The following is a 26,917-nucleotide window of genomic DNA, read 5'->3' as shown; positions in this document are numbered from 1 at the left end:
GTTGTCATTTCTGCTTTAACTTTCTGTTCTCTCTCTTTTCTCTTCATAGTAGGTACACCTGGTCTGGCGTTCTGTTAACTGTGACATCATCCAGAGAAGACGGCTCACCCGCTACTACCATCTAATGTAGAACAGATTACTGGATCAATGTGTGCTTCTGTGCTTTTTTGTCTGTCTTGTTGTGTCTCTGCTCTGTCTTCTGTAACCCCAGTCGGTCGAGGCAGATGACCGTTCATACTGAGCCCGGTTCTGCCGGAGGTTTTTCCTTCCCGTTAATGGGTGGTTTTTCTTCCCACTGTCGCTTCATGCTTGCTCAGTATGAGGGATTGCAGCAAAGCCATGTACAATGCAGATGACTCTTCCTGTGGCTCTACGCTTCCCCAGGAGTGAATGCTGCTTGTCGGGACTTTGATGCAATCAACTGGTTTCCTTATATAGGACATTTTTGACCAATCTGTATAATCTGACCCAATCTGTATAATATGATTGAACTTGACTTTGTAAAGTGCCTTGAGATGACATGTTTCATGATTTGGCGCTATATAAATAAAATTGAATTGAATTGAATTGAATTGAATTGAATTTTGTGTACGGAACATGAAACGTTACGCTACCTGTACCCATAGTCTTAGTTAGCATGCTGTTTTTCCTGGCTGCTTTTTCCTTGGTTGTATCTCTTGCACAAATTGCATTCCAGGCATTGCTTTGTTGAGCTAACATGTCTACATTTTCCCCACAACAATCTAAGCAGGATTTCTCCAGGTGTGGTAAGTGGTGAGTGTGGAGAGGGGGGTTAGAAATGAAATAGTTTCTGCGTGTAATCTTTCTTTTTTTCCTTCTTTTTCAAGGAGTAAATAACACAAGATTTATCTTCCTTCTGCTCCTGTTCATCTATAAATCTATGTAAGTAATTACGTAATTGCAAAAACTTAAATGCATGAACAAATAAATAAATTCAAAGTTAAACTTAAGATTTGTAAGCCAATACGACAGGAGAAATACATGAATTCTGAAAAACAGCTTAACATCTTCAATACCTTAAGCTTGGGTGACTTAATAACTCAAGTAAATTAACTTTGTAAACTTAGCTTTTTTATTTTTTTAAATCAGGCTTTTGAGTCATCTGGTTTTCCACTCAAGTAGTTTTGTTTAACATATTTTATAATGTAGCCTTATGCAATGCGCATAATAACGATTGCTGAAAACAACTTATAGCCAACTATTGCTGTGTTTTTCAAGCCATACTTCTTTAAATATCTACTTTCCTAAAGAAGCTGGTAGTAGATAAGTTAATAATGTTTTTATTTGAAATCCTTACACAAACAGAAATGAGAGGTTCCTGTGCTGACCTGCATCAATGAGCCTTACAGATTTGTTCAGCCTAGTTTCTTTTTTTAACCAGGAACAAAATGTATTTTTAAAAGAGCTTCAGCTTCATTTCCTTATCAGAGGGGAAACAAATAAGAAACTTCATACAGTAGGATAGAAAACAAAATCAGGAGAAATCAAACAGTCCTTCCATTTTTGCCCAAAATAATAAATAAACAGTAAATTATGTAATAAAACCAAACTGAGTTCATCACAACCAAACCACGGGTGGTGTTTTTTTTACACAGAGAACAAGCTGTAAGTAACAGTGTTAGTGAAACAACACAGTGATCGCACATAGCTATTACAGTGACTGAGAGGGTAAGCTCAAAAGGAGGGTGTTATGGACCTAATGATGATGGAGAAGGAAGAAAAGAGGGAGAAAAAGAGGGAGAAAAAATGGGTTTAAACACAACAGAAAAAAGTTCTGTTGTAACGGGAAGTTGTCTTAATCGTGTGGAGCATAAGACATATTTTAAAATGTAATTTTCTTTTTGGTCTCAGTTGCCCGAGGATAATTTCTCTTGTTCAAGTTGTGATCAGTTTAGATAATTATTGGGATGTAGTATATTTGTGGTATATGTGGTATATTTATTGAAAGGCCCATGTGGCTTGGCGCGTGTTGGTAAAACTAAAAAGAGTTTAAAATCGAGGATTTATGAGGACAAAAGTAATATTCGTAATAAAAAAATAAAGATTTCTGCTCGTGACTAACATGTCACTAACATGTCAGCCATGATGCTTTTGCCTCAACATTTTAAGGTATTGAAATTGTATCTGGTCCCAGAACAGGGGGTGACGGAGGCAGACTTTTGTTACAAAGGGAAGCATTATGGATTCACAGTTTACAAACAGTAAATCCCAAAGGTTTAAAAACGAACTGACATGGGAAACTTTTCTCTGAATGCATTTTGGCTTCAATGATCTGATGATATATAATGTTTATTAGACCATTATCTGCAAGTGTGCTGAAGACGGCAATAGAGAAAAGACAGACGGTGAGCGCTGGTCCTCAGTTCTGGCATGTTATCCTGAACTGTGCACCCACCATTTTGCTTGAACTGATGAAAAATGTTCCCCTGGCTGAAAGTACTGGAAGCTGAAGTCTAAACAGAATCAGAATAAAACGGAGTGAGCAGAACCTGGAGATGTGCGCACTGATTTTTTGTCTTTCAAATTTTAGCTCAGTGCAATTAATTTATACCGTTCCAATTCGCAAGACAAAAAAAGCAAGCATGTCCGGTTGAAATCTAATGGTAAATCAATGCAGCAGAGGCTAAATCCTATTCAAAATCCAGTTACATACAATGCAATTCAGTCAAGTTATGAAATATATGTTTAAAAATAGCAAATCAGCAAAAGTTTAACCACCTCAGGTGAGTTTTGTCTTGTTCTACGGCAACATTTCACATTTATTTCAGTGCATTTAGATTCAGTAGCTGGATTTACAGACAGACAATGTACGTGTCTGCACAAATGGCCGGTTGCTCGACAGTTTAACCGGCACAGTGCGAGACGTGATGGGGTCGGGGAAACATTTCATGATGACAAAAGAAGAAATTAAAGTGCAAAGGGAGGGGAGACATAAAAAGAAAGCCACAAGTGAGTGATGTGACATCCCTTCATTTCTGTCTATTTTACCAGAATCTGAATTTGAATCTGTCCACGGCAGCCCGCGAGAGATTAATGTATTCTGTGGATAATGGAGCTGGCAGCCTTGAGGGGTAGGCTGAGAGTTGCCACAATGATTCTCACTCATTTCCTCTGAGGGACCAATTACGTCAAATAGAGGCATTATGAAAGGAGCCGAACTTGGACAAAGTGAACAAACACTTGCAACTTTGCTCGCAACTCTCCAGGTCATGCTGAACCTCTGAGGGGGGAACTCATTTGCGAGTTCAGGGCAGGTCAGACGCTTTGCTAAACGCAACCAGCGTCAGAGCTCCTATTGAAATAGAAACACCTGAGACGTTTTTGCGGAATCCGCCAAAAGATCTTTGCGGGCTGCGGCTTTGGACCGTCGAACATGTCTTACGGGTGTTTCAGAAGCGGGATGCTGTGGGTGAACATGCATGTGTAGGGAGCAAACGCATGAATATTACGGTTATGTATGAGAGTGGGTGGCTGAGTGGAGATGAAGGGAGAAACAGAGAGGGAAGAAGGGAAATAAAAAGGGGAGACTGTGTTGTCCTATGATGAAAGGCTTGATTGATTAGAGAGTGATGATTGCAGTAAATGGCCTGGAAGATGGCTCCATCTCTGTTTCCCGTTCCCCCCCCCTCCACATCTCTTATACCTCCCCCCCCCCCACACCACTTCCTCTCTCCCCGTTTGGCTTTCTCTGCCTCACCCCTCTCCTTCTCCTGGTTTCATCATGGCAACCCATCAGCAGAGTGTGTGTCCCCCCCCCCCCCTTTCTCTCTCTCTCTCTCTCCTAATGGCACAGCTATTAGCACTAATGCATTTCCCAACGTACAGCAGCTGCCACATCACAATCTGAATGAAAGGACATGTCTCCCTCTATCTCCACAATCTCCGTCCCGTCTTTCATCCAATCTCGTCTACTGGTCCCGACGTGCCACGCTTCATGTCAACGCCTCTTCATCTATGTCAAAGCAGTCATCATCAGAGCTGCGGTGTGTGACGGGGGTGGGGTGGGGTTGAAGAGCCGCCGACGATAACGTAGCAGATAATATATTGACGATCATGCCGTCGGTCTTCGAATGGTGATGGCCATAGACATTGTTTCATTTTCTAAATTCAGCCGTCTGTTTTCACAAAGTTGCCACCCTAAGAAACACCGTCTGACGCCATTTGTAAATATGTCAAGATGCTTCAACCCGCTTCATTAAACTTTAAACAACTGGTAGGGAGAAGCTGCTCATAAATAACACAACCAACAATCTGTGAATTTAAAGGTTTCTGAAAGACGACACAAAAAAGTGCAACAAATTATTACTGTTCAAGATGACGAGTGTTTGTGGATTTTTTTTATTTTACTTTACTGGTATGAGATAAATTCAGTTTTCTGTTTATTTTGGCTACTGAGAGATCTGCAGTGCACCCAATCAGAGCGCCTGACTCTACAATCTGAGCAGGAGAACTTTAAAGTGACTGAATAAGGATATACCATTTTAAACATTTGAAATAGATGCTAGGGAAAGTTTTCTCTGAGAAACACAGTTCAGCCTCTTCCCCACGTGTTCCTGTCCACTTTGGGGCTGTGAAGGTTTTACATAGACCAGCCAAGGAGACGTTGAAACATTTCTAAATATATTCTTAATTTATTACAAAAATTGTTCAAAAATGATAAATTGGGGCCCAAAAACTGAGGTCGACATAACAAACTACAACTCAGGTAGTAACACAAAGAACTGAAGCACAAACCTGACCTAACAAATGAGACATGAGGGGAACTTAAATAGAGGCTGATCAGACCACTGCTAATTCACACACAGGGGTAATTAAACACACAAGAACTTAAACAAATACTGGTCAGCACATTACTAAATCTTTAAATTAACTAAATATTAGCGCTGAACTAAGTTACAAAAAGAAGAAACATTAAAGAAATGGTACCATTAAATAAACTAAAGGCCAAATTTCCTCTTCCCCTGCCAAACAAATGGAACGACCCGCTGAGGAAGCTTGACAGCCATATAAGGACATCAGCTGGAGCTCATCTGTATGATTTCAGCAGCAGGTCCAGAGGAAACTGGTAACTCAAAAGAAGAAATTAATTTGTTGCATTTAACAAAAAATACAAGAGAACTGACAAACAAAGTTAACTAAATGTGTGCACTGCAAATAGTTAACTAAAGAGTCAGACTAATGAAAACAATTTTAAAGATAAGAATCTAAACTACTCAAATCAATATGCAAAGTAATATTAAGGAAGAACAGAAACCCATTACCCTTCCTGCCTCTGTGTGACAGTTGGGACTGCTGTCACAGGGGCGTTTAGCATTTTTGCTGAGGTTGCAGAAACTTAAGTTGCCGTCACACCGTTTCTTCCATTAATCGTGAACGCTGGCGTTTTGGAAAGCATGTGCTACATGGGTATAAGCATGAGAAACTGAAACGGGATTGGTGGACACTCTAGTCTTGTCATGTCTTTGAAGTAGGCGTTTCACTGTGAATGCACTCCTGCTCTGAACAGCACGAGTATACCGAGATGAGAGCTAAGGAAATGACAACGTTCTGCTGGGTTAAAGGTTACTTTTAGTTCACCTCCTCATTGGACTGTTTCCCCACAAATGCACATCTGGACCGGATCTTCTTAGTTGGAAAGTTTGCAGCCTGATGCGCCTCCTGCTCAGACCTTATGAGGCCATGAAACTGAAGGCTGCCATTTTTAGAATTTACTTTTTCACTCTTTATAAGTACTGTAATGTGCTTATCTATTTATTTTTCGTTTACATCGCTTTGCTGCATGATCCAGTTTTAGTGAAAAAACGACAGCTGTTTGCTGTGTCCTTAATTCAAGTAAAATGTTAAAAATACACATTAAACATCTACAATAAAAACCTTAACATACAAGGAATTACATGTAGTTACTAACACATTACAAACATTAAAATAACAGTAAGCAGATGGTGAAAAACAAAAAACACAATATTTGCCAAATAGCAGAAAAAAAATGGGAGTTGCCTCCATTATGCCAAACTTTAAGAATTTTTATATATTTTTTTATGGTTTTAATGGAAAAAGACTCACAACAATAATCTGACCCAATCTGTATAATCTGATTGAATTTGACTCTGGAAAGTGCCATGAGATGGCATGTTTCATGAATTGGCACTATATAAATAAAATTGAATTGAATTGAACAATTTTAGAAAAAGCCAGGAGCATCAGTGAATAAAAAAAGATATTTATCTGGAGCCATAAAAAATATGTTATGCATCCAGTAATTTGTATCTTTTATGTGATTTAAATGGGTTTGGGATTTTTTTTTTCTTAATTCTCAAATTCATATTTATTTTTCTTCCAAAAACAAGTTTAATTTAGCTGTTCTGTGAACTCTCCTCTAATGCATCTCCACACTGTTTGTGCGAAAAGGAGTTAATGTCGGAGAAAAAACATTTATAGTCATATTTTATTTTGAAATAGCAAACACTCGGACAATCACATCAGCCAGAGAAATCCATATAGGCTTCCAGAAAAAAAAAGAGACATATTTTAAAATAATTACATAACAAAGTCAAACAATATAAATACATGTAAAGGATTTTAAAGACTGGTTAAAGGAACAGGTCCAAAAATCATCTCAAAGCATAAAGACATTAAAAATGAGATGCATTTAGATGCTCGTCACTAAGGTCTTCTTTTGAGAGCAAAAGAAAGAATAAATATGATATTTGGCTTTAAGCCAGCTCTTTCTCTTTTATCCCAACGAGGATAGCAGAGCAGCAATGAAAATGACTCGGCCACCTTGGAGTGACTCTGCTGCTGGCGCCATATTCAAGTGTCACAGAAGGACACACACCTGAACTTGAGAAATCATCTAGCTGACACTGAAATGTCTTATTATTATGTCACCATTTCATTCCAAAGGATTAAAAACTCTGACCGTCTAGCTCAGAAATGTTGTTTGTAACAGTTGTTACAAACAACATTTCGCCATCCGTAATGTCCAGCCGGTCAGACGCCGGCTCTGTGGGAAAAAAGGAAAGAGCGAGATGTTCCATCACTACCATAACAGCTGCCATGGCAGCCGCTAGGAGGACCAGGCGTGCCGTGGTTGTCACCAGCTTGCAGAGAGAGGCAGATGGGCCAGGCGTGGTATAAAATCTGACATTATTAAATGCAAACTATGACATATAGGGTATCTCAAAGGCGTGCACACACCTGTTAAAATACCGGGTTTTAATTATTGTGAAATAAAAGGAAGCATGATAAATTAAGTCAAAGCATTTAACCACTTTGAATGTGACATATCCTTTATAATTCAGTGAAAAATCTTAATTGTAAAGATTGCAAAGATAAAAGTGACTGCAATAACTTTTAATAGGTATGCACAACCTCAGACACACTTTATTCAAGCATATTTAATTCAGTCTTTTTTGGTAGGAGTCTATCAGAGAGCCACATTTTCACTAAGCAACATTTGCCCACGTTACTTTGCCAAATCTATTTTGGGGACATCTCTTGTCTATACTTGCTTTTCAGTGACTTCAGCTTTTCTGCCTTACTGGACTCTGGCTGGGTCAATGCGAAACTTACATTTTCCTAACCAAACCTGGTTTTCCTAACCAAACCTGAAAAAAAGCTTCTATCTTAATGTTCCTAACTCTAGACATATCAAGCAAACAGGAGATTAAATGTCATATTGTTCACTGTTGGTATTGGCCTTTTGGCAACCTTCCTGAACAGCTTTGTGTCTTGTCTTTTTAACAATTCTGTATAAAAATTCAGTTTTAAATACAGGATTCAAACAAGCAAATGTTGTGTCATTTTGTGTCATTTAATAAAACGCAATATAGATCTGAGATGGATCTGGATCAGAAAGCCACAGAAATATCTGAAGCACAGGTCAAGAAGAAAAATAAATAGATGGATAGATCTATGTATTTTTTAATAAGCACAAACGTAATCAAAAACTACTACTAATTTCAGTTGGTGATTATTTCACATTTTGCTTTGGTTTTCAGCAATGTGCACATCTGTTAAAAACAATGAACTATTATTTTAGCAGGCACTGACTGCAAATTTATCTCATTACTTGTGAATAAGGCAAAATGTAATTCTTATTATTTCTAAATATCTTAAACTAAAAGCGTTAATCATTTCTATGACCATATGAAACAGTTAGTTCTTATTTCAAAGAGTGACTGCACACTCTCACTCATGATCTCTTACTATGTATCTAAGTACAGAAGGGTCTTTAGATACAATAATTGTAATAATCAAATATTATTTTAGCAACGACAATGAAACAAATGTAATTTGTTTGTTTTAAAGATCTTGCCACGCATCTTGGGACCCATCCATCCATGATACCCACTTATGGTGCAATGGATGGACGGTTGCTGGGGGCGGATGCCTATCTCCAGCAGTCACTATGTGAGAGGCGGGGTACACCCTGGACAGGTTGTCAGATCATCATAGTTTGCAATATAAACAAAACTTTATTTATAGAGAACAGCCAAGTGTGACACAAACTGCTTTACACAGGTTTAAGACGAAAGGACTGAATATAGAAATACACATTTAAAATGACATGATCAGCCAATATTTGTAGATCACAGGAGCAGGAAGTTGATAGACGACAGCAGACTCGGCCATGATGAACACTATAATTGCTTTAAGTGTCAGTGTTGATTGCCACCACTCAAAAAAGAGGAAAAAAGGATTCAGCTCCTAAAGGTGAAGATGTGCTTGTCCATCCATCCTTCCATTTTCTAACACGTCTATCTCTTGTGGGGTCGTGAGGGGTTGCTGGTGCCTATCTCCAGCTGTCAGTGGGCGAGAGGCGGGGTTCACCCTGGACAGGTGGCCAGTCTATCGCAGGGCAACACAGAGATTAACAACCATTCACGCACACAATCACACCTAAGAAGAATTTAGAGAGGCCAATTAACCTGACAGTCCTGTTTTTGGACTGTGGGAGGAAGCCGGAGTACCCGGAGAGAACCCACGCATGCACAGGGAGAACATGCAGACTCTGTGCAGAAAGACCCAGGGCAAGGGTAAGTGGTGCTTGTAAAAAAGAATTTAAGTATGCGTATGGGCAAAACTGATTAACCTAACATGTATGTTTTTAGACTGCGAGAGTAAGCGGGGTTACCTACATAGAACCCACACATCTACACAGAGAACATGCAAACTATGCATACTTCACATTAAAATGGAAAAAAAGTTTTTAAGTCATTCATCATAGCCTTACTTTTTTTGTAACATAAAAAATGGCATTTTAACATGGCTATGTAATCTGGGGATCCATTATTGCTTATCATCAACAGTCACAAAAAAACTTAGTATGTCCATTGCTATAGGTTATACACTCATTCAGACACACACACACACACGCGCGCGCGCACATCAAGTCTACTCATAAAAAAACAGTCTCTCATGCATCAACACCTTTTCTTTCCATTTGACAGACTGCTCCACCCGCTAGTTTAAGATGCAACGCACTTCTCCTAATATGCCTAAAGAGCACGAAGCCCTAATCTAATTAGAGTGTCAGTCAGCAGAGTGTTCAGCCAAAGAGAAATTAGGAAAGCACAAAATCTACAAACAGGAAAAAAAAAAATAAATCTAGCAGGGATGTAGCATATCTAACCGCCCCACCAGATTCTCCCCTCATCACCCACCACCACCTTCTTTTTGTGATATTTTTTTAATGGGCTCACACTTGCCCCCGCTGAGATTCATTACCTGGCCTAATTATAAAGGCAAATGAAATCAGCTCAATACATTATTAATAGAGAAGCACTATTGGGATTCATTTGCAGCATTTGCAACAATATGGTATATTCTAACTGTTTTCATGCCTGATTTAGCACACACTCCGATAAGAATAAGGTATGTGAATGAGGTGGAAGTGAAGAAAGCGAGGGTGACTACAAAGCTGGACTGGACAGAAAGAGTTTCGAGCAGAAGAAGGAAAAAAAAAGGATGGGGGTGAAGAAATGTTCTGGAGAAGGAGGACGGGGTAGGGATTAAAGAGAGAGCTGGTTTTTCCACTTGAGGGGCTATTGATGCTATATTGGATGCAGCTATTTATGAACAGGTGTGCTATGTGTGGAGGACTGTGACCCAGGCACCACTTCCTGCATGGCTACACATCCGATTGAGGTGCATTGCAGCCGGACAGAGAGAAAGACAGAAAGAGAGAGAGAGAGAGAGAGAGGCAGGCATCAACCCCCTCGGGCCTAAGATGAAGGGACAGCCGTGCCGCATCCGCCTTCCTTCAAACCAGTAGGGTGAAAGAGAGGAACACAGCCCAGCCACGGCAAGACTACAGCTTCAGAGTGTAAGCAACCATGAACAAAAATGGACTTTGCAGAGAAGTAGGGCTTATAATTATTCACTTTGAATCAGTTAAAGCCTTTTCTCAAATATCCCCCAGGAGGCATCAGGTTAAAAATCCATTTGTGGGAAGTGTACCATGGCAGTGAGCTCGTCTCCCCGGAGACTGACGATATGCCAACAGGGAATGTGTACAAATATCTATTTTACATATTTATATAAAACATATACAGGCATGTGAAAGGACAAGGATGTCAAAGTTCAGGTGGTATGTATTTCTGCAATTATAACCGTACACGATAAAGATATTTGTGTTTGTATTGTCATTTATTCAATAAAAATATAACCAAATGCAATATTATGCTTGAAAAACTGGCTTGCAGATCCCAGATCATTTACTGCTTTAGCGAAATCAACCTGTTGTAGAAATATTAACCATTTACCGTACCGACATTAGTTTACATTTAGACAGTTTTTGTTCATTTGGACACTTTAACTTATTCCAAATTATATGGCATGACTCACATTTTTAAAAATAACTTTCCAAAGCCAACATGTAAATCTGTGTTTTCCCCTGCTCTTGCTATGACTTCTTAATTTTCTATTTTCGCGCTAATAATGGATGGTCTTGCTGGTGTGCCAAACTGTGTGTTAAGGTATTTGTATTCAATGTCTGACTTACCTGTATATTACATCTCTCAATCTAAAGTGTCCTGATATTAAAAAAAATGTATGAACAAGGCTCTTTTTGTGTTTTTACAAGTAGAACAAAAGTTTAATACATTTCAAGCTATCCTTTAAAGAATCACTGTTCAAGTTAAAATGATCCAATTTTGGTCTGAAACAGTCTAAGATTTTCAAATTGGAAATCCCGAATGATCAAACTCAATCATGATTCCATAAAACAATAAAAAACAGGAATGTCCGTTTAAATTTATTTCAAACATGAATTTTCTTATAGAGCTTACAATGTTGCACAGATGAACATCCCATCCCCATTGACCAGCCATGCAACTTGTTGTGAGGAAAAACTTAGCAAACCTTTTTGTTTTGGTCCCTAAGACTTCTGTCACCCCGTGACAAAATTACACCGTGGATATTAAGCCTTTTTGCCTCTACCAAAAACTCAAAAAGAATCAATATCTTTATTAAGAGGTCCACTTTTAGCTGTATTTAAAGCTCAGGCAGGTGGCCTCACATTGTCTTAATGCATTTAATATGTTGGAAATGTGTTCAGAAATATCCTTGACGATGTGCCGGTGCATTGCAATTCAATGGCAGACTGTAGCCATCAAGTCTTTTTGAGAGATAAAAAACAACTTTAATTGATCAAAAATACATAAAAAGTTGAACAGTTTCAATTTGATGTTCCAGTTTTTATGTGTATATCTAAATGTGTATTTAGTTAGGGTACAGTTGGCATGTTTAGGTTTCAAGTAATCAATTAGTTTTAGCATTCTGTGTCTTCTGATTGGAAACAATGTTAACAACTTGTCTTCCCGACTTGAATCCAATAGAGAATGTGTAAAGGGAGTTAAAAATTAGGGTGATGGCTAGGAGGCCTTCTAACCTCTAAGACCTGGAGCTTATCACCAAAGCTAAATTGACAAAAATACCAACAGACATGCAAAATGCTGCTCGGCAATTGTAAGAAGGGTTTAATTACTGTAACGCCATTCAATATTTTCCACTGAGTATTGCAACAGCGTACATAATTTTCAGCATACAGTTTTTAAAAATAAAATATGAACAAAAAATTTATGAATTGTTGAAAACTGATCCTCCTTTTTATCACAGTTTTATCATCTTTTAAAGACATTATTGTCTCATTTCCTATCAGAAACAAACATGTTGGATGCATGAAAAAGATTTTAAATCTAAATCTGCCAAGAATATGAAAAATCTCGGACCTTGCTATATGTGGGTGTGAATGTTGTCTTGGCATTTAAACCCTTACAAATTGGACAGTCAGTGAAGCACACCAGCATGCACACCATAGAAATACATTATTTTATTTGTCTAGATTAAAAGTATACACCTTATAGCTTTAAAGGTCAACTGCAAGAAATGCAAAACTCAATGCATTGAAAAAATATAGCTCTATTATACCCTTTTCATCTTAAAAAAGGACCATAAAAATACCAACCTTCAAAATGAACAATGCTACTGAGCGTGAGTAAATGTAGAGGCTGTTTTTGAACTAATTATCTTTGTGATGCTGATCACGTCGTCATTTCGCTCTAACAAGTTTGAAATTGCTAGACTGAAGGGGAGGTCGGTGGTAACCGGGCTGGAGGTGGGAAGTTATATTTGTTTATTCAGTGAACGGAAAGGAGAAAACAGATCCTGGGAAAGATGAGGAGAAGTTGGAGTTCTACTTTACCGTCACACCGTCTTGCCACACGTGCTCCTTCTGAAGTTGCTCAGCCTCTCTGACCAATTTCTACAAAAAGACATAAACACAGAAAAAATAGTAAGATTCAGAAGTCAGCAGGATATGGATTTACCAAGATGACAGGATTGGGGATCAACAAGAACCAGTTCTCCGGCTTTACTAACAGGAGGACCTTTTAGAGACAAAATACTTTTTTAATCATTTTCTGAAGCAACATAATTGTTTTATTTTTCATCCTATATTTGACAATTACAGTGTTGCTCAATGCCGTTTTCTACAATTGATTTTTTTTTTGTCCATAATTGTGGCTAACATTAACCATTAAACACTTTGTTTCACCATTTACAGCATAAGAATCAAGAATCTTTATTTTAATCATGCAGCCATAATGACATTTTGTTCAGACATCAGTGCTGAATGCACAGACACTGAAAGACAAATCAAAAACACCTGAGAAAAAATGAAGACTGAGCATTCCTAGACGAAAACACAATATGGAAAAAAGCTACATTTAAGGTTAAATGTACAACAGAGGAAAAATACATATCAAAAGGGGAAACATATAGTAAAAACTATTAATTTGCAATTTGCATGAATGTACCAGACAAACACAAAATTTTGCAAATAGTCATTAGCATATTAGAGGCAGTTTAATACTTCTCAATTGGATCAAGGACCTGTGGAACCAGTAGTAAGTTTGTAAACATGGAAACATGAACTGAGCTGGTGGTTTATTTAAGTTTCAGCAGGGGGTGATTGCCTTCACAGCTTTTGGGAAAGAAGGAGACAAACTCCACGAATTGCAGAAAATATTTTATGTGGGCACTTAACTGTATAGAAACCACATGCTATTCTTTTCCAAACCTGGAAGCAAGGTTTTAATTTTTTTATAGCCTTTTTGTAGTCTAAACACGTTATTTCAGGTGCACAGTATTCCATTCACAATGCACTTCATTAATTTGTACACAGTTTGGTAAACTTCTGTTATCAAGTTATATGGTGTTGTACATCTAGATCAAATATTTCAACACTGAGTATTTTTTATTTCCCTTTGCCACAGGTTTTTCTTTTTTGATTTATTTTATACAACATATTGAATGGTTTCTGAAAAATATAAAGAAATGAGTACAGGAAAAAGGAGAAGCACCTTACAGCATAGTGACGGAAGATGCAGTTCCTCTGTACTATAGGGTGATCAGGGTGTTTAATAACTTCTGGTCATACATAAATGGCTGGTTATTTTGGCATATAAATATAATGTGACACAGAGGCCTATTTCTCTTAGCCTCTGTTAAAAATGGAAAATATGAGAGAACTTGCCATTCAAGGGAAGCTGGTGTGTGTTGATCTATACAAGTCAGGCACTGGCAACAAGAAAAAAACTACTAACCTAAACTTACTCATACCTGCAGTCAGAGCAATAATGAAATTGTTTGAAAGAAACGTGTCAAACAGGCTGGACAAGGATCCATATTCATCCTTCCCTTCCTCAAAAGCAGTAAAAACCCTCCAATACTCGCTGTCAAAGAACTGTAACATCGAGTGCCATTTTCAGGTTATTTAGTCTCCATAACAGCCTTAAACACTGTGTATAGTACATGCCAACCGACTGTTTTCTAGGCATGCCAATAAAACACCTTCACTGTCCTACCCTATCAATGCTAACGTGTGGCGTTAGTGAACAACTGCTGCATATTTTTGAGAAACTGTGGTTTCATTAGATGAGACTAAGCGCTTTCATATAGTTTAAACTCTTGTTGGGTTTGGCCTAAAGCAAAGTAATAATGTGTTAAGTATGGTGGGGATCTGTGATGCCTGTTTCTCTTATATATCCCCTTGAAACCTTGTTAAAGTGCTCGCCATCATGAACGCTTTGAGATACCAGGTCAGTTTAAGTAAAAATCTGTTCGGCTCTACCAGAAACTAAAATGAAAACAGGAAACTGAAATCAGGTTGGCTTTGGGTCTGATAGCAAGAAAGTTGTCCAAACACACAAAACCAAATAAATATAGAAACGCTTCATCAGAAACAAAAGCAACCTAGTTACATGCCCATTTCAGTCTCCAGACTTAAATCTGTGAATGTTTTATCCCAAATTACCATCAACCACCCCTGCAAAGTTATGTTGTAACAAAATGTTCTATCATAATGTATCCTGATCAACGGCACTTTTTGCACTACCACGATGAAGCCTACTTTAAATGTGATTGTTGACTGGGAAGTCACCCAAAAAGCAAACATGTCTGAGCTTTTCAGTTTCTGACCTTTCCTTCAAAATATTCTGCTCTTCCTCTTTGTCTCTCTCACTTCCATCCTGCGCCTTTGTATCTAGGTTTCCCCAGGACTCTAGGGGGCGTTGGCAATATTATTTTCGTCCCAGAATGGCGTGATTGGCCACAAATCCCCAAGGCTCCGAAATTACTCACCCTATTTAGATCCCCCCGTTACAGTTAGAACTCATTCATCTGAGAAGTGGCCATGACGAGGGCCGGTGCCTATCTAGGGAGACTTTTTATCTACAAAAAAAAAACAAGACATAAACTCTCAGGAGAACAGAAGCGATCCTATTTCTATAAGACACCCTGCCCACCTCTTCTGAGCCGTCCCTCTTACTTATAACCATACACAAAACCTCTTTATATAATTTCAACACTTTGCCCAGGCTGAGAAGTAAAGCTGTTATTTTGATGCAAAGATGCTCTGATGATTTGAAGTGTTCAAGTTTACACACAGTGTGCATTGTATATATAAAAGTGGAAAACAGAGGAATTCATGTATCTGCACTGATTTCAATCCCCTAACTGCATAGTGTAAAATAAAAAATAAAAAAATAACTATACAATTTAGCAATGAATAAATAAATAATAGCAATGTATAAAACTGTACAGGAATACAAACAAAAAAATAAACAAAATAACAAACGTCCAACACAGCACAAAACATAAGCCTGAGAGGGAAGCCAAAAAATAGAAGACGAGTCTTAAGCAGAGATTTAAATATCTCAACTGTCTGTGCACTGGGGTAAACTTTCCTATAAATTTGGGGCAGCCACTGCAAAAGCCTAATCATCTTTACGTTGGATCTGCAATGCGGAGCATCTATGAGAAACTGGCTGGTTGACAGCAGTCCTCTTATGAAGATTGTATAAGTAAGATGGAGCCAGTCCACTGAAAACTTTGAAAGTAAGCAATACATTCTTAAAGTCAATCTAGAAATCCATATAGAAACAGGCTAAAGTTATAAAGATTGTAAATGTGGATCCAAAAGAATATTAATATGTTAGAAAATATTTCATAGTTTTGCAAAAGGTACACTGTATTTTCAAATGTGTTGGATGTCTTGCCTTCACGCACATATGAACTTGAGTGATATAAGATTTAATATGAAGAACTGAAGCTATAACAGCTTCAGGTCTTCTGGGGAAGCTTTCCACAAGGTCTAGGAGTGCGTTCTGGAAATTATTTTACCATTTGCATTTGGCGAGGGAATTATCCCCTACAGTATGGATCCATGCTTTGACGTTTTGATACAACACTCTTAGTGTTGTATCTAAAATTAAGACTCATTGGATCAGACAATATTTTCCAGTCCTTAATTGTCCGATTTTGGGCCCTGTTTACATAATAATGATCCATTATTCGTTCTAATTATGTACTGATGCATCTCAATAACTGTTAAATTTCTATTGTCTGAATTACTCATATCAGTACATTGGCCACCAACAACCATGCTGTGTTCAGAGTTACCTAAATCTCACTTTTCTCGCCATTTGATTCTCAATGTGATCTTTAGTAAATCATCCCCACCACAATTAGTTGTTGTCATGTCATTGTCTGATTTGGTTTATGTGTTTGACAAGCAACTCAACAAGTGCATGTGATAAAGAGGCCTGTAAGTGAAGATTTTCTGCTGTGTATTCTGTGATTTTTCATTAAACAGGATCAGTTTTGCCGCTAGTTGCATCACACTGGCGATCTCTCAATAAAACCATCAACATGACATGCTTCAGTTTGTAATAAAAAGCAGCCAAACAATAATCTCTTAGGACATTTGATTTCATTTTGCCATAACAGCTGGTATATGTGATTAGATTTGTTTTTTCATTTATTCAGTTTTGCATTGTTTACATTAATCACTTGTTATGTTAAAATCTGGCAACTCTTATCCCTTTAGCTCACTCTTTTTAGGAGATTTAATCTGTCAGCAGGTCTCTATTTTGCTTTTTTTTTTTTTTAAATAAATACCTCTCTCATGGAGCATCCAGCTCATATTTCTCTCTGTTCTATCTTTCCCCAGCTGTTTCACCCCAGGTATTCCTCTTACCACTCCCCCCTCCTGTTAGACCACCATTTCTCAGAGGACCTTTCTCTTCCTCAGCAGGTTAACGCAGCCCCCCCTGCTTCAAAATTGCCATGTGTCTTAGCATGGTGTTCGCTCTTCTGTGTTAGCCCAGATGGATTGGCAAGACAAACAGCCAATGAATCACAGTGAGAGATGTGGTAAGGAGGGGGGCAGGGATATATCATCTATGCTGGTGGCTAGAGCCCAAGCAGCTTAGAGAACTGGATGAGCATAGTGAGATCAGCAAAGAACAGCCCAGATAAGCTCTGTACTGGCCCACACAACACAGAACCTAACACAGCAGAGAGCAGGCACAGACGCACCAGAAGAGTCAACAACACCAACATATACTGCAAAATACGTCACGTGGTGGGTTATTTGTCACCCAGCCAACAGCCAAGGTCAAGACCTGTACACAGTTCTGTGATGGATAGTTGAACTTGTGGGCACTTCAACACACCAATGAATCTGACATTTACAGTGTGCAAAAGTTTTAAAGCACTCCCGGAGCATTTTTTGCTTCTAAAGTGTTTGCCTTCCTTGCGGTCCTTTAAGGAGGTTTTGACCAGTAGTTTGTCTGAATTTGTCGGTAGGGTTTGCACGCTTTTAACATCACTCTGTCAATTCCTTATACCCAACTGTGACAGATTACTTAATAGTCTCCTTGTAAAAAAAATTGGAATGTGGACAGAGGGAGGAAAATGGAATAAAAAAAAAACAGTTGACAGCCAATAAAAGTACTGTCTTTAAGAAAAAGGACCACAGAAAACACAATTACCATTATCTGCTATATCCCAAGTCTTCATATGATACAGAAATGGGCATTTTGCAGCACAACTCTCATCCGCCCTTCAGATTTCTGGTATTAGTCTGAACCTCAACATGCACAAAGTGTTAATTAACACACAAATCAGAATATACTGTTTTGATTTTGAAGGTGAGCGCTGTTGTTCTTTTTGGGTAGCTGCATTAGCACCCAGTAAGCCCACTAATGTCGACTTAAAACAGAAGCTGATACAGAATGTAGAGTTTTTTTTACTGTTCATTGATGTCAACATTTTAGCAGCAATAACATCACAGTTTCCCAATATTGTGCATGCCTACTCTTTATTTAGTAAAATCTATACTCTGTAATACCTCTCTTCATTACTGTATTTATTTCCCTACTCTTTATTTAGTATTCACAACAAGTCACCTAAAGGCAATGTTTAATACACACAGATCAACTTCATGCAGAAATATAAGCCAATCCATTCATCCATCGGTCCATCCATTGTCTATAGACAGTGGTCACTGGTCAAGAGGCAGGGTAAACCCTGGACGAGCCGTCAGCAAATTGCGCACATTTCAATGCCATCTTAGTCATTATACAATGCAGTCAAGTTAAGTTTATTATGCCAATAATTTTTACAGCAACCTGTCATCTTGTGCAAGCATGTGACATATACGTTTAACCCGTCAACCAACTGATCTCTGATCATCGTTTACCAACAGCGCTGTAAACAAGTTAGACACTGTGTTTCCAGCAGGATTTATTAAAACATCCTACTCAGATTAAAATACTGAAATGTATAAATGGATTTGAAAAGGTTTTCAGCTACACTCAGTGATTGTCAACACAGCTCGACCCAGCACAGTGACACACACTCTGAGGCGGGAGATACCAAGACAGATGGATCAAAAATGAGTCCTTATCCCGACTAACTTTATGTTAATGTTAAAATTTTGAAAAATGGGCTCAATGAAAGTGAGGAAAAAAAGGATAGTTTAGGACTTTTGCACAGTCCTGTGTGCAAACACTGTTTGCACTGCGTCTGATAGGATCTTCAACAACCCGCTGAAAGAACTGGAATCCAAGACACAGCAAGCAGATGTCACTGCAGTTGAGGAACCTTGCTGCAGAGAAAGTTGTGGTCGCCCACAGTTAACTCACAGAGCAAGACGACGTTGCGAGGGAAATAATCGGAATAAGGGAAAGCTCAGCAGGAGGCTATCAGGATCTTTAATATTCATAACAGCCGAGTTTGCTCCGTTCCAGAGGGGAGCGGTTTAATCACTCAAAGTCGTGTTGTTTCTGAGGGAATGACAGCACAACAGGGACGAACGGCGTCACGCTGAGGTGAGCGCCGACTCGACACCGGTCCGCCTTCTGTGATTGCTGCAGCCTGTTAGCCCCCTTCACTGAGCATTAACTTAAAGGGCACTCGACACACCACACTGTCGTCTGTGTGAGCCGCGGGGACTCTTCAAAACGGCCCAACAGTGTGGGTGTTTGAGCAAGAGGGCACTTGAGAAAAACGCAACATGGACTGTACATGTGATTGCGGCTTTGAATAAGGTACTCAACATGTGTCAAATTAACCCCCTTTGCTCAGTCTCTCAGAGCACTCGAGTCACCTTGGGGACCAAAAGACTGTGAAATGACTCTGCTGTCACTTAACCTTCTCAGAGCCACTAAGGCATCGAGGAAGGACCTCTAGCAAATTCTGTTGTGAAAAATGACAATCACAACAGCAAGTTGCTGAGCTCATTCAAAAATGATCTCTTGATATAAAACTAAGAAACCATCCCACAGTACAGAAAAAAAGACAGAACTAGCATAGATAGGTTTTTTTTGCAACTTCTTATACTCACCAGATCAAAAAGACCCATACTCACCAGAAGATGATTTAAAACCATCTGTTAGGGGTGCTGAAAGATTTTTCATCACTCCTCAGAAAGCAAAGAGATTTAATTTGATGCTGATTATTTCATGTTATGTCATAAATTAGTTTTCTGTCATGAGCTCAAAACTTGTTCAGAGTCAAAGTGGTTAAGAGAAATGCCATGCAATACAGCAGCTGTCCATGAGGGGGCAGCAAACGGAGTGGGTGAGCGAGCTGCAGCAGCAGCCAGTGGAGCCTGTCAGAGTGAGAGCAGTCTGCTTTAAGCTCTTCATTCTGTCTCCTCCACTCGGCCGGGATTAAGGCCAATCATAGAAATCACTGAGTCAGAACCGGCCCCACAATAACAGATGGAGGGACTTTCCACTCCAGAATTTTAAAACATCACAGACAAACTCACCCTCACGTCGCCTGGCAGGCCCTCGCCGTCACTATTCCCTCCGCCATCCGTGCCTCCCCCCCCAACGCCACCACCGTTCCCTTTATCTCCCCTCTTCGCCCGCCTGTTTTATCCTGCCATCATACCCATATTCTATTTCTCTCCATCTGTCTCAGTTTGCTGCCCTCAACCCCATCCCTCCTTTAACGCAATATTAATTCCAGCAACATAGTTACAACTTCAAAACTGTTTAACTGACTTCACAAAGAGCGTGGCTCCTCGGGAATAAATTACGGAATGGGGGAAGAGGCTTAGGAAGTTGAAAAGGACTAATTTGTGCTGTTTGTGTCATTATAAAGGCTTCCCATTGGAACAAGTAGAAACAAAGTGGTGCACTGTATGTTTTTTTTTAAAGAATAGATGCTCCTCTTTAGGGTCACCACACAATTTACATGTCCATAATTGAGGCAAAAATAATGACCCATAATTCCCGGTCCCCGGTTGGATGATGACTGGCAGATGGGTATTGTAGTCCTTATTAGCACACTGTAACAGAGGATGTTCATGGATGGGTGGGAAGGCACGTCTTTGTTCTGAGATCCAGAGCACCCTGAGGCAGGCCTGTTTGCAAGTGCCGTGCGTGTAACGCTATTGTAGCATGTGCTCAGATAATCCCTGCCTTTGTTTCTATCCCATAATCTTCCTCCACCACAACGGAAATGTGAACACTTTCTTTAGCCTTTCTCTAGTCGTTCCTCACTCCACTTTTGCTATTTCTAAAAGGGACTGGATCTGGAGCAAGCTCTCACCTACCCACAGCAGCCACAGCACCTACACTAGTCACCAGCTTTTCACAAATCAAACAGCAGCTTTTCTACGCTCAGCGGAGACCCAGAGAAGCGCCATATTTCAACAGCAGCCTGCCAGCATTGTTCTGAAGCCTCTGTGAAAATCACTAAGACAAAAAAAAAAAAAGGCAGATGTCTTTACTTTGGAACAATACAGTAAAGCTCTGCAGCAGCTATGCTCGTTCATAGTGGATCTAAAGAGTTTCACAGAAAATAATTGACCTTGATCAGAAGCTCTTGTGTACTCATCACCCTCCTTTTAAATCTATGATGAGGGTATAATCAAATTATGATTATGTTAGAAACTCGCGTCAAAGAAGCTTGCATGCGATTATAATATCATACTGAATGCTGATGTATCTCTATCAAAGGCAAACTGCAAAATTATTTTGTAGTTATTGGGACACTAGAGATGGACTATGACATTAGGCACTAGTATTATTTATCAGTTGAAACCAGAATAATTCATTAACTATTACTAATGGTCCTTTAACACCTAAAAGATTTACAAGAAAGGCTGCATAGCATATATGGAATGAGGACAGAAGGGGCATTTGTGAGGTCTAGAAAACGGTGGTTAGATTAAATAAATGACTTTTTAAAGTCCTAATAGCATCATGCAAAATTAAAGGTAGAGTGGACGATTTATGGAAATGTAGGCAAGTAACGCTCAAGTCCATTTTTGAATAACTGTGCGCATGCCCAAGATCATCTTACCTTCTCAGGAGGATTGTGTGAAAATATTTCCCTAATACACTCTGGTCTTATTTCGTTCATCTGAGGTCTTCCTCTTCTTCTCAAACTTGTAAGACAGTTTGATTCTTGCAACTCTCAGCCATTTTCAAGGTATTCATTCAGTCAGAACAGCGAAGCTACAATGAACGGCTAACACCGAAGCTAACTGGATACGTAAACACCAGAAGTGCAGAGGCCAGCAAGCAGAATCTAACAAGGAGCGTGCATCCGCAATGGTGTTACGAGAATGTGTCAAAATGATTGGCATGTGAAATGACCAATAGATAAAATGATCCCCTCAGAACTTGAAGCTGAAAGAAATTGTTTGGTTTCTTATTACCGCCACCCACTGGACTGAAGGTGAAGGGCAGTTTTCTGCACAACTTCCCCATTCATCATTGAGTTGATTTAAATAAATGACCTGCCGCAAGGGAAACGCACCTACTTAAAAGCCCTAGGCTTTTATTAAGCACGAGAGACCAAGGCCTGGGGCTTTTGTAGCCGGAAAAACGTCTCTTATTGCTTTCCCTGAGTACCAAGACAGAGATCGGCGATTTTAATCAAAGTCAGAATTTATTGTCTTCTCTTGAGAAGGAGAACAGAAGGGACATGGTGTCTGATGTCACACCACAGTTTCTCAACCTCTAGTGTCTGCTGGAAATTTTCCAAGTCCCTGCAGGAGGAAAGCAATAACGGTAAACATAACCAACTCTGTCACTAGCTATGTTTACATGTACAAAATTTCACGATTGGATTGAAATATCTCATCCTAGATTGAAATATCTGACCCTAATGTGCCTTTATATATGCAACGTTTTGATGCAGCTGCTCTACCAGAAAGGCCACTTTATGAAGTTTTCTACACACTGGTCTAGTGCTAATGTGAAGACTAGATGAAGTTAAGAGGTCTGTAGGAAAAGAAAGTGTTGATTACATTTTTGTTCGATTACCATGCCGCCCTAGCTGAGAGTGTTTTTTTTTTCTAAAATAAAGCATTATTAATTTTAATTTATTTAAAAGCAATTTATATTTATTTAAGTTCTTAATTGTCTAATATTCTAACCTCTTTGCTCAGCTTTCAATGGACCTTGCAATTGTAAAAATACAGTATTAATTCAATACTGTATTTTTTACTATTTCAATCTATTTGGCTGATTTAATAGTATTATTTAGTTTAACTTTTAACAAGAATTGTATCTATTTTTTCTCTACTTGTAGTTAAACAATTTCATTATTTATTTCCATGTATTCATTTTAATATCACATTTGCATATATACATATCTTACTTTTCTTTCTTCCATGTTTCCTCCTCAGCCGCTTTGCCATTGATTTGTATTTAAATGTGTGTTGCTATGTTTGTTGGGTTCTTTACCTCGTCTGTGATGCGTTTGGGTGTTCACTTGTTGGATAGGTGTTTTTTTATCATTACTTGAAGCAGCTATTTGGGTGGAGGATCTGATTTTCAAATCAGTAAAGCACTTTGCATTGATTGATTGGCATTTAGCAAATTCTGTTCATTGCTGTTCGGTGCTCTAGCTTAGAATTTCTTTTAGTTTCATACACTACCTTTTATGTAGTAAGAATACTTTTTGTTTATTAAATAAAGCATCTGCAATGGAATGAGAATGAGAGTAATCATCCTGTATTCCCAAGCACTGCAATCACTTCACTAAATAAGCCACAGCATTGTCATTCAAGGGCTGACACAATCAACAATGAATATTTATATTTAAACTGCATTTAAACTTTGTGTTTATTGTGGCTTATCGATTTAAAAAGTACTTGGACATCCAGCTTGATACTAAAAGCCCAGCAAGGTAGTAGACCCTTCATGTTTTGAGATTACAAGTTGCCATCTGCGTGGAAAGAAGCGTCCTTTGACTAAATCCATTGTTCTCAATGCCATTTAAAGTGACCTGCTAAAATTCACACTCAGTGTGTGTGTGCTGTACAACACAAAACAAAATAGCAGTCCAATCAACTGTTGACTGCCAGGCCTGTTACTTTAGCTTTGTGAACACACGTTAGCTAAAAAGACAAGCAAATCTTTAATGTGTAAGTTTTTGTAGCGTTGAAAGGACTAAGTCAACTATTTTTCCACTTGCGTTGCAGTAAAAAGAAGTGCTGTAAGTGGATTGGGTTTTCTGCAGTCTGTCCCTCCTAAAACATCTAAAATTAAAACAAGTCTGGCTCACTTTTGGAGAAAGGTGAACCTTAACTCACATTGGTAAGATTAAATAGATTTAAGAAAAGCCAAAAAAAAAAAAAAGTTTTATCTGTTTAGACTTTTAAGCTTTATCTTTCAAGAGACAGGCTGAAACAACAGATGTAAAACCACATGAACAGACTTTACAGTTACCTAACAGGAAATACACAAATAAATTGATGTTACAATAAGCATTGCTAACCTTACAAATTACAGAAGCTATTACCCCCAGTTAAACTACTGCATATATGCCTTCTAATATTCTTATTCTAAGATGTATAAAGAAATTGCTGCATTAAGTAAAAAGCATTTAACAGAGGCTGCCACAGATCTTTCTAAATGCCAAATAATTGCATTCTATGAGCGTCACAATTTACAGGGAAAAGCGCCACTGCTGCCGAATTACCCCAAGTGCAATTACCTGATTGTGTTACTTAATCTCATCCTTTGCTATGCAGACGCCCTGTCTGCGCTGATGATGTTGCACTCACCTGAATTATATGTGACTGACATAGCAGAGGACAGTGCCACATCTTCATTCAGATAATTATTTTGACTTTTAGGGGTCATTAAAGACTATGGAGCAGTAAACTTTCATTCCCAGAAGTTCAGACAATCATATATATGGAAAAGGGAAAAAAGAGATGGTGATATCACTGAATGAAATTCTTCCAACTAGCAAAACAGCATAAATTAAAGGGTTTAAATTTTACACCTATCATTCTAACGCACAAGAAATACATGTAACAGCCATGAATCATAAAAATACATACTTAGTAGACATGATAGCATTTTTTGTTTAACAAGATGCTCAAAGTTCCTTTCCACATTTCAATCAACATGACTGCTTTCAGATTTGCCGATATAAGTTGTAATAATAGAAACACCATGGGAACAGGGCAAGACTCCCCAAAATAATAATAATGTGTTAATAAAACTATAAAATCCTATAGCTAAAATATGGTACAAATTAAAATACTGACAAGAATCATGAATTTTGACATTTCTCTTCAAATATATTGCACTGGGCAAAGCTACATTATGTTTTAAAGAGATTGTGTGTAAAAATAAAATTTTATCTGTAATGGTAAACTTTACGCTTTGAGGTGTACAAAAAACATAAAATATGACAAGCTACAGTATATCATGAGCTATAAAGAAGATACACCCTCATTCTTTATCAGCTGGATTCTATTTGCGCACAACCTGCTTTAGAGTAACCCTAGTGGATATTATTTCTTGGTTTCCAGTGATATGGAGAACAGAAGCTCTATGGCCTGGTTCAATTACCTTTAGTTAGTTTACAGTATTAAAAAGATTACATTATAAATAGACAGTAAATGTTTCAGTTGAACCAGATATCATGATTAATCCAAATCATTTTTGGCAAGTTAGAATTTAAAGGTGCATAGCCACATTATTAGATTTAGTTTTTTATGTATATGTAAGTAGCTCACTCTGATTGCATAAATATGTTTTTATGAAAGATCGTCATGTTCTGCTGCAGTATTCGTTGTTTTGGCGTTTTATGCTTTGTTTTAGCACATTTTGTTAGTAAATAACGCCTTTCTTATTTATTTATAATCACACTGGAAATAAGACACTGTGCATGCGCAGGTGGGGATAAAACAAGGAAGCGGCTAACGCCTACTAGCATCTCCCAGCAAAACAATGAAGAATGGTTCAAGATCCAGTGAAATAAAAAAAAAAAAACACAAAAAAATATATGATTCCAAGAGGGAAAAGATTAGAATGTCGCTGGGGATACAGTATGAAAGTTGGTGTTCACTGAAGCAGACGCTAAACCTGCCGAGGTTCACATGTGACCGCAGATCTGACTGACGTGAGTAAATGTTCTCCTCCTAAAGTTGCTATTAGATCGGTTTATTTAACTAATACCGGTTGGTCTTCGATCACGCCGAGCTGCCGCTTTACTGCGAGGCATTGCAGAGGGTCAACCTCAGTCCGGCACTTTATACAAATGAGAATTTGCACAAGCATATTTACAAGTGATTTATTAATTAAGCAAACCGACATTATGATAGTTCTGCAATACTGTCGGTAGATGGTGTTGCATCTGTTTATATCTGCTCATTGTTCCCGTAGTTGGGCTATATTTAGCCTTGAAAATGATCATCAAAAAACTATCAGGATGGACACGTGGTGTATATAACCTCATTTTATCATGATCAAACAGCTTTGGGTCTTTTTAAGCATATAAGGTGGCTATATATCTTTAAAGAAAATTAAACAAAATTAAATTGGGAAACAAAGCTGCAGTCAGAGTTTATCAAATCAGAATATGACACTGTTGTACTGCACATATCATTCATCACAGAAACTCTTCTTTCAAACCAATCTTGAATTCACTTAGAACAAATACAATGAATTCACATCCAAGCAAAATTACACACATACTTTAGCCATGATGCATGTATGTCGTACACAAGTGAAAGACCTAGAACCAGCAGTATCGTCTCCTCACAGATAGCTGGAGCCCCGCGTGCAGCAGGCCTGTAGGGGGCTCGGGTTGAACATGCAGAAAGAGGCATGAGTGCGCTGAAATGGGCAGAATCGGCTCAGTGGCATGAGTGTCTGGTAAGGTGGATGCATGGTCTATCATTTAACTGACAGTCATGACTATGCCCAGCCTTTTTTACAGGTAATACCTCGACAAAATAAGAGAAATCAAGTGAGAGAGAAAGGAGTGCCATTTACATGAGAACAAGTACAATATTTTCATCCCACTCTAGCAGCACGTAACACGTCTCAGACGGAGAAAATTGTACTGTCTGGAGCAAGTCACAAATACATAAAACTAAACACAAAAACAAAACAAAATACTCTTCCACTTGAGGGAAACCGAGCACATGACCGTTTACAGATGCAGATGACTGCACGCTTGTTTTGTCCACTTCCTCTGCAGGCTGAGAGGGGAGGAGCGGACTGAAGTGAGAGTGATAAATACAAGTGTGCTCAGAAACAACAGAGCTGGATTTCAAGCT

At 38.6% G+C, this 26,917-nt stretch overlaps 1 protein-coding gene across 5 annotated transcripts in view; it reads right to left on the bottom strand.

The window, feature by feature from the left end:
- cacna2d2a (calcium channel, voltage-dependent, alpha 2/delta subunit 2a) overlaps positions 1 to 26,917 on the bottom strand; it is a 248,431-nt gene that overhangs the window by 115,715 nt on the left and 105,799 nt on the right. For all 5 annotated transcript variants that reach the window (XM_021321935.2, XM_012873335.3, XM_036152026.1 and 2 more), the window contains exon 4: positions 12,728 to 12,787. In XM_021321935.2, coding sequence (XP_021177610.2) covers positions 12,728 to 12,787 — 60 coding nt within the window. The remainder of the gene's footprint in view (positions 1 to 12,727; positions 12,788 to 26,917) is intronic.

This window comes from Fundulus heteroclitus, chromosome 20 (genome assembly GCF_011125445.2).
Source record: "Fundulus heteroclitus isolate FHET01 chromosome 20, MU-UCD_Fhet_4.1, whole genome shotgun sequence".
Classification (NCBI taxonomy): Eukaryota; Metazoa; Chordata; class Actinopteri; order Cyprinodontiformes; family Fundulidae; genus Fundulus; species Fundulus heteroclitus.
Note: the sequence above shows the minus strand (reverse complement) of the source record. Positions and strands in the feature narration are given on the sequence as shown.